The following is an 8884-nucleotide window of genomic DNA, read 5'->3' on the forward strand; positions in this document are numbered from 1 at the left end:
GCGCTGGACCGGGTGGTGCCGGCGGCGGCGGGCCCTTCTATCCCCGCGCGCTCGTCTCCTTCCTGGGGCAGGTGACGGCGGCGGTGCTGCTTGGCTGGGCGGCGACCCGGCGGTGGGCGCGGTGGCGATGCTGCCCTTGGCGGCAGGGCGGCGTGGTGGCGTGCGGTGGCCGGCGGCGCGCCCCGGCCTAGATCTAGGCCCTCCCGGCCCCATCTGGGTCCTAGCGGGCTGGCCATTGGCGTGGCTTCGACGTCCTCTGCATGGCGCGGAGGAGGTGCGGCTCGGACTCAAGGTGGTGGCGCCGACGGCATGCCTTCTGCAGCGTGAAGGCGGGAGCTTTACGGGCATCTGAGGACCCGGACGGACCTATGGGCCCACGGGACCGGTATGCTCCTGCTGTCATGTCCGGTCGGTTACCGTCGTTGACGGTGGAGGTTGTGCCCTCCCGTGTGCCGATGATGCTGCTGTCGCGAGTCCTGGCTCCTCTTCTTTGTTGTGCAGGCCCCTTTCGCGGTGCCGTGGTGAGACGGCGCGGAAGCTTCAAGACCGTTTTGGCGCAGAGTGGTGGTTTGTTTGGTGGCATGCTCCGGAGCACCCGAGGTGAAGGTTGGGATTGGGAGAAATCCCTGTCGGCCGAGCCGACTCCGACGCGGTGGTGCCTGAGGGTGTCGCCGAACCTTCCTGGAGGGCGTCGGAGGTACCCTTCCTCTCTCCTCGTCGCGTACCGGGGGAAACCCTTGGCAGCAGCGGCGTCATCGTCGCGTTCCTTCTTGGAGCTGTTGATTGGTACCGGCGCTTCGAAATGGTCAACTCCATTCCTAACTATATGGTGTATAATTTTTGGCATGGAAATTAAAGACGCGCGTGGAGGAAAAAATTCACAAGTTTTGGGCGAGATTACACGTGGCTAGTTGACATGATAGAATAGAGGAGCTTTCATAATATAAGTAAATGTAATCAAATCTCTAAAAAAATTATCCAAACGAGTGATGCAACGCAATGCACCTTATATTTTGGATTTTCCCCAAAAATCTATACACCTTATATTAAAGGACGGAGGGTCTCTAGAATCTCTCTTGACTCAAGATAACCACGTTAATGATTCTTTTGCTATGACAGTTAAAAATAAGCTGATAAATTGCTTATACAATGACAAGTATATTCTCGAAATTATACACCACTAAACACAGTGAGCTCACATGTTGGCCATTTTTTTTATCAAAGTATTTGCCCTGGTCTAGTTACCTCTAAACTTTTCCAATTGTTTTAGTGGCTCAATATTGGTTGAAAATCCTGGCTTTGTAGAAATTATGCAAAGCGTGCGTCTTGCTGGACGGACTGAACCGAGGCTTGCCGAAACTAGTTATAGGGAGAACCGCTAAAGTCGGTGCTGGAACATATAGAGTCTGCAAGGAAAACACGGCAACTTTGGCTGTAAAATGGCCACTTGGGTGCAAACGGCAAATGCAAATATATATGTATGCATCATCCCGCGTGCGCTGTGCGGGCTATGCATCTCAACTTTTGTAGTTGCTGCTGGTGTTGTATCATGATAAAAATTCGATCGATCAACGGTATGAGATATGAAGGTATAGTATCTCCTAATATGCTGCTTCTAAGGACTCTCTCTCCACATATAGGCGGCCTACATTGTATCCATCGCCTCTAGCCAAAAATATGTTAGACTCGCCTCCAAGTCTCCAACGTTAGAGGCAGCCTCCATTAATTAAACAATCCAAATGCCCCCCTTGTCAGTGAAGTTGTGTGTGGCCGCCAGAAGCAGTTACGCAGAAACTTTATTTAAATTCTGTTATGGGGGGCACCTTAAAGGCTAAGGGCATGTTCGATAGCTCGCCAGCTCCCAGCTTCCACGAATCTGTGAGGGAAGCTGGCCCGAACGGCCCAACTCCAGGAAGCTGGCTTCCCAGATCGAAGCAACATTGACGTACAAAAACTTGGAGCCGCAGTTTTGTCGATCCCAGAAACTGGATTCCTGGAGTTAGCGTTATTTACAATCGGATGCCACCGCGAGGTGCCTCACGTCCTCTCTCGTCCTGTTTCACACCGATCCTACCCGTTGAGCCGATTGGGCTCTAGCCCGCTCAGGCAGGCTGGCCTGCTAGCGTGACGAGAAGCCGAAGTGATCAAGCCGAACGGTTTTCCATCGATCCCGATTCGTGGAAGAAGCTGGCGATCGAAAACAGAAGTTGGATTTGAGAATTTCCTGGAGCCAGGGAGTTACCGAACAGGCCCTAAGTGTTGTGCTACACACTATAGGGATTTTAGTGCTAGAGCCAGTTGTGTGGGACCCATGTTAAAGGCAATGCTGCCTCTACACACTGTTGATGCCCTAACTCTGGAGATTTTGGCTTGCCGTGATGGTATGTTGCTGGCACGAGAAACAGGGCTCACGTCGCAAAACAGCTCTAGGATAGGCGATCTGAGGGGAAATCTAATGGGTGTCATATCTTCAAGGATATGGAAGAATATACAGTTCCAGTGTCCAGTCAGGGATTTGAGCTTCATCATGTCAGTCGTTCTATTAATTATGTAAGGGCACCAATAGGCGCCGGTGCGCCGACCGAATCGTTCGGCCGGTCGAGCCCCAGCCGTTGGATGTGAGTCGCGCAGCCTTTGGATCTGGTCAAAAAAAAAAGAAACAAACTGCCCCAACAGCTTCTTCCTCGCGTGGTCAGACTAGATCCGCATCTCTCGCTCGGGGGAGCGCGACGCGGTGCCTCCTGCCCCCTTCGGTGGCCATCCTCGTCGCCGGGCCCCACCCCTCACCGGCCTTCCTCATCGCCGGTCCCCGCCCTCGCCGGCCGTCCTCGTCGCTGGTCCCCACCATCCCGACCGGCCTCGTCGTCACCTTGACCCATGCAACAGCTCTACCTGCGGCTGCAGCTCTCGACGGCGATGGTTGTAGCTCCGCCGCCGCCCTCGTCGTTGATGCTGGCTGCAGGGGATTGCATGGACGACGAACCGCCAGTTAATCAGCGTTGTTTGAATGGATGTAGCAAAAAACTTCACAGTAATAGCAAAAAAACAACTACGGTTGCAGCAAAAAGCGCCGCCGCCATAGTCGCAGGGGCGCAGCGGTTGTAGCAAAAACCTTCGACGATAGTAACAAAAACCTATCATGGTTGCAGCAAAATCGCCATTGCCGCCGTCGCGAGGTCGCAGCTCCGCCTTGATCGATGTAGCAAAAAACTTCGTCGGTAGTAGCAAAATTTAACTACGGTTGCAGCTTTTCCTTGTTGTGCAGTGCCATTGAAGCTTTTCTGTATATATGGTTGAAGCTTTTTTCAACAATTGTTGAAGCTATTCTAGGTAACGGTTGCGACACTTGTAGCAAAAAGGTGACACTGGCTGTGTGTTGTAGCAAAATGTGACGTGGTTGTAGCAAAATGCTATGCCAGTTGTAGCAAAATGTTATGCCGGTTGAAGCATGTAGCAAAAAACCACGACGTTAGATTTGCTAGGACCAGCGCCGCCCCATCCTCGCCGTCTAGCGTGTGCCCGTGGTTGCAGGCTTGCAGCTCTGGTTGCTGCGCCCTGATAGTTCCCATAGCTTCGCCGGCGGCGACTCGGAGCCGTAGTTGGGCGGAGGCCATGGCTGAGATCCGAAAGTCAGACGGCCATGGTCGTGGGAAGCTAGCGGGGAGCCGGGGATACGAATTGGGGAGGAGGATAGGAGAGGGGCTCACCGACCATGAAGGAGAGGCGTTGTTGGGCGTCGTCGCACACGAGCACTCGCCGCCGGTGAGAGAGTTTCTGAAGGATGCGACCAGCGTGGGGCAGGTGCGAAGGGCAGGGCCGTGATGGGCTGGAGGTAGAAGAAAAGGAGGAAAAGTCGTGCGGGATCCACCGTATACATGTGTTTCACACGGGGTGGTTTGTTTTCGTGTCGCGTGAGCCAGCGTGGCGCACGAGTCCGGCGGGAAGTTCGACCGGTGCACCGGATCGAAACGTTTCCCATTATGCAAGCACATTGTTGTGCAAAAGAAGCTCTTTTACAAGAGTGTTGTAAACTACTCTGATGTAATCCCTGGTTTTCTGGGCTTCAGCTTGAGCTCAGACAGGTTACCGCTGAATGAATAAAATGCCGGAGAGCCCGCTCCAACTTGCAATGATGTTCTATAATAGTCTGCACAGTTGGCCGTGGTTGGAAATAGACAGGACAGGCTTGAAAATGACATGGGAGATAAATATTAGGAAATTTATGGCTGAAGCCCTTGATTACTTTCTTTTCCAACCGTGCGTATGCGTTTCCGTAGAGGGTTGTGTGTGCTGCCCTTTGTTAAAGGGAACACAAGCATCAGTAGTATCGGACATGAACACCTCAAAATTGCAATTCAGAGCTAGGAGTACAACATATGTGCGTTTCTGCACTCCCTCTGTTAAATGCACAAGTACTGGTCTTCAAAGGCATAACAGCCACAAAGAACCACCATTCGCATCCAGCAGCTCATCAACTCAAACATGGCATGTCAGTCACCAGCTAAAGTCCTATCCGGCTCACTACAGCTGATCCCCGCGCGGCAAATCTGCCGGTCCTTGATCACTTTGAAGTCGACCTGTAAAGATCATAATTAATATTGCACATGCTCGTGGTATATGACAAAGTTAATAAGCACAGTACCTTTGGCCCAAAGAGCTTCCGTATGTTGTCAATGTTACGCAGAATCATTGTTGGCCTGCATTCAGCACCAAAATGTGGTCAGCACACATCTCCTGCAATTCGACAGATAAAGCAAAGATTTCTCTTGCACTTCTATTCAATACATTAGTTGCAAAACAAGGATTGCGAAGGTGATTTATTTAATTATTTTAGAAAAAAAAAACTTCAGTTTAACATATATAGATGCACATAAAGGGATCATTCATATGGAAACCAGGGCCGGAGCTAGCATTGGGTAAAGCCTAGGGCTAAGCTATCTTGAGTTGTGATGCCCTAGCCCTATGATGATTTTCTATACTTCATAAGAATGAATTGCAAGGGTTGTTATTACTAGGCTCGTCTCCACGACTGATGGAAACTGTGCCAGTTTTACCTTTCAAGTGAAAAAGACCTCAATTTAACATAGAGATGCACATAAAGGAATCATTCGTATAGAAACTGTGCCAGTTTTACCTTTCAAGTGAAAGACCCCATGCGATAACATTAACACCCTCTGGCAGTCCCATGGGAAGTAACATTTCAGGTCTGAACATGCCCGAGTTGCCTATTTCCACCCATTTCTTCAGATCTTCATGGTAGCTGGAAAAAAATAACATAACGATGATTCATGGGATCACAATAACCTTGAAAACAATAGCGATCAAAGTTGTTCTGACCCGAAAATCTCCATGCTTGGTTCAGTGTATGGATTGTAGGCAGGTTTGAAGCGCAGCTTTGACATGCCTAAGAGCCAGAAAAGGAGAGGTGGCATTATTAAATCACCATGCATCCATAAATATTATAATAAAGTTGATGGCTTTGGTTTAGCACCTAGCCTGGAGAAGAAATCCTCCAGTACACCTATCAGATCACCAAGCGTCAAACCATAGTCACAAATAAGACCTGAAATCAGAAGCATTGTAAGTAGCTTCCTTGTTAAAAGGGTTATGTGTGTGTGACACCCAAGATATGAACTAAATATCAATCAATTGAACACCCCATAGAAAAGAAACAAGAGAATGGTTACCTTCTATCTGGTGGAATTCTGCAAGATGAGTTCGGTCCACAGCTTCATTCCGGAAAACACGATCAATAGAATAGTATCTCTTAGGAGCAAAATGTTCCTGAACAACCATGGTGGTTTGTCAAGAAAAACAGACCTCATGAACCATTCAACAGAACAGAAAAAAAAAACTGATATCGCCTACACTAATTTAGTCAAACTATGACAATATAAGCTACAATGGAATTACATAGATAAAATAAGCAACACTTAATTGCTATACCTCCTGTGCTAGCTTGTATAGCATCCTTGCGGAAACTGCAGTTGTGTGAGTACGAAGCAGGTTTTTCTCCGCCTCGTCTCGCTTCCAATCATAACCATATCTGCAGACAGCAACCTCAAATTAAAAACCCTTTGACTAAACTGCAGCAAAGACACCACAACATACCCTTTGGAACCATAACCACCAGATTGATGGACTTGATTCACTTTCTCAAGATAGTCATCAGGTAATTGTGTTGTTGTAGCAGGGGCTGCAAAAAAATTGATTGATTAAATATGTTTAAATCCAACTGTTGGCTGAACAGAAGTAGCATAACCTTTACCTTTGAGGAAAAATGTATCGTGCGAATCACGAGCAGGATGCTGTTGTGGCTGGAACAGTGCATCGAAATTCCAGAAGCTACCAAAGGAAAGACAACCATACATAATGTGTTATAAATAGTATATGGATCTTTATTTTTTTTTACAATATATGGATCTTTATCTAGGAAACTATGATATGCTATACACTACATTGTCTTGTCATATACTCATAATACGGTGTTGTCACCAATCTATCAATCAATCCTAAAACCTAAAATAACTTCAAGTTTGTAGAGAAGATCTACCAGTACAAGAAATTGACAACAAACAGGTATGAGAACAGAAAAAACTATGTCTTGTCTTTTTTTGTATTTTACCTGCTCTCTACATACATGTTTGTAGGCATCTCACTGAACCTGTTACATCAAGCAATAAAATGAATTAATCCATTTTCTGAATATTGCCTTGAACTGCAAATATCATGACCAAAATATTTGTACTTACCCCATCTCAAGAAAAATGTTCTGGATTGCTTCACGGACCTGAAGAAAATCCACGAAATAACAGTTATAATTTATCTGGTTTATCAGATAAAGCTGTATGAAAAAACGGAACACCGTAAAGATTTGAAGTACCTCCAACAAGGGTTGACTATATCCTATCGCAATAGGTTGTCCTTGGGCTCCATAGTTATAATCTTTAAATTCCAGATCCTTCCAGTCGCCACTTTATTAGGAAAGAAAAAACATTTAAAAGGGAAATATATCAGAAGTCTGCTACTGCTATCCATTAATAGGTACACACATAATAGATGTTATTAAAAGTCGATTTTAACATAACAATAAGTTTAATGTAGCCTTCCACAGATAGGATAAGTACAGCTGGGCTATTTACAAGAGAAAAGGCAATGAGGAGTCTTCTATGTAGTCTTCAATTGCTCATGGTACATTATAGTTTACAGTCAACAAGCAGAGGTTTGCTGATCAATTTTGGAAATTAGCTTGAGAGAAGTGACATCAAATTACCTCTTGAGATGTTCTCGTGTCACATTGGTAGCCAATGTTTTTCTCTTTACAACAAATTCAGGTCCCTTCTTCAGTGAATACCAAATAGTTTTTCTGAAAAACAGCGAAGCAGGTGTAAAAGTTGGGGATAATCGACTATTTGATACTGTACTTGGCTAGCATTTACTGAAACTGTAAAAGAGATATCTTCAAAACAGATACTTACTCTTTTGTTACAAGCTTTCTTCTCTCCAACTCCTTTCTTGGATCAGGAACAACCTACATGAAAGACCTACATGAAATAATTGTGCCATGCCACACAATCCAGTAAATGGTTCCAAGTGGAAATGCAAAATATAGGAGGAACAACAAGCAATAAGCAACACCAACCTCCCCATTCTCCACTCTTTTAAGCAGCTCTTGCAACTCATCCCTGGCATCCTCAACCTGAATAAAACGAAAAGAAATTACACAATGTCATGCCAAAGCTCAAGACAGATAAAGGCACGCACGCACGCCCAGAGACCTTCAATGAACATAGATGTAACCATTGCACATTGAAATAGTTGAACTATGATGATGAGGCAATTGTTTTCTACATCTACAACCCACACACTGGCAAGTTGAGAACATGCCAGGCAAGTTTCCAATACAAATACACACTGAACCGAGCTCTATATCTCTCCGACGACAACAAAGAGAAGAGACGAAACGAGCTCAGCTCTATACCGTTCTCAGCACGAGGTCGTTCTCAAATCTAATCCACTTGTTCTTGGCGGCAGCCTTCCGTGCAATATCGAAGACGTCCCCGAATTCCTCCTGCAATGCAGCACTCTGGGCGTCAGAGATCATCCCCGGAGCAGAAACTATCGGCTCGAACCGAGCGCCTCCTAAAGGGAGCAGAGAGGGAACTCACCTCGAGCGCGGCCCTGGAGGCACCCTCGGGCGGGATGGCCGCGACGAGGTGCACCTCGGGGGAGCCCCCGGCGGCGTAGCCCTTGGCCTCGTCGGTGAGCACCCACGCCTCCCTGGTGATGTCCTGCGGGCAGGAAAGCAAGCACGGCTCGTCAGGTCTCGGGAGAACAACTCGGGGAAGGCAGGGACGACGCGAAGCAGAGGGTGCCGTACCGTGCTCTCGATGATGTGGAAGGCGCGTAGCCTCTTGATGACGTCCTCGACGTCCTTGTGCGGGACGCCGAGGGAGGAGGCGAAGGAGCGGGAGTCGGGTATCTCGCCGTTGGCGTTGAGGTGGGCGAGGAGCGCGCCCTCCACGTCCGCCGACGGCTGCGTCGCCGCCATGGCCGACGGCGATGGGGTTCCGGGAATAGAGGCGGCGAACGTGGGGGTTTTGGTGTGGGTTTTGTCGGGTCGGGTCTCGCCCGCTTCGGCTCGGTTATATATTCCCTGGTGTGGTTCGACAGTCGTGGCAGGCACGGTAAGTTTGGACGGGGCTTGCCTAATGCTGCCCCCCGTGCTCCCCTGCGTCCATTCTCCATCCAACGATCAGATTAAATCTTCTCCCCCGCGTCTTTTTTCCAGCAAAAAAATACCAAGTGCCCCGTACTTTTCTGAGTCTTTGGATGGGTTTGTGCGTATTTTCTTGTGTCCACTTCAGTGGCCGCTCGAGGCAGG

The 8884-nt window shown here is 48.0% G+C and overlaps 1 protein-coding gene across 1 annotated transcript; it reads right to left on the reverse strand.

The window, feature by feature from the left end:
- Positions 1–4233: 4233 nt before the first annotated feature.
- LOC119314238 (phenylalanine--tRNA ligase alpha subunit, cytoplasmic-like) lies at positions 4234–8551 on the reverse strand. The gene is made up of 18 exons (XM_037588988.1): positions 8381–8551; positions 8169–8291; positions 7982–8071; positions 7643–7699; positions 7479–7531; positions 7274–7366; positions 6884–6974; positions 6753–6790; positions 6626–6664; positions 6269–6345; positions 6112–6196; positions 5947–6046; positions 5688–5784; positions 5492–5563; positions 5338–5404; positions 5135–5260; positions 4643–4697; positions 4234–4577 (listed from the first exon to the last, which is right to left on the reverse strand). Exons 1-18 carry the CDS (start codon positions 8549–8551, stop codon positions 4491–4493), a joined length of 1521 nt encoding a protein of 506 aa, XP_037444885.1. The 3' UTR covers positions 4234–4490.
- Positions 8552–8884: the final 333 nt, after the last annotated feature.

This window comes from Triticum dicoccoides, chromosome 6A (genome assembly GCF_002162155.2).
Source record: "Triticum dicoccoides isolate Atlit2015 ecotype Zavitan chromosome 6A, WEW_v2.0, whole genome shotgun sequence".
Classification (NCBI taxonomy): Eukaryota; Viridiplantae; Streptophyta; class Magnoliopsida; order Poales; family Poaceae; genus Triticum; species Triticum dicoccoides.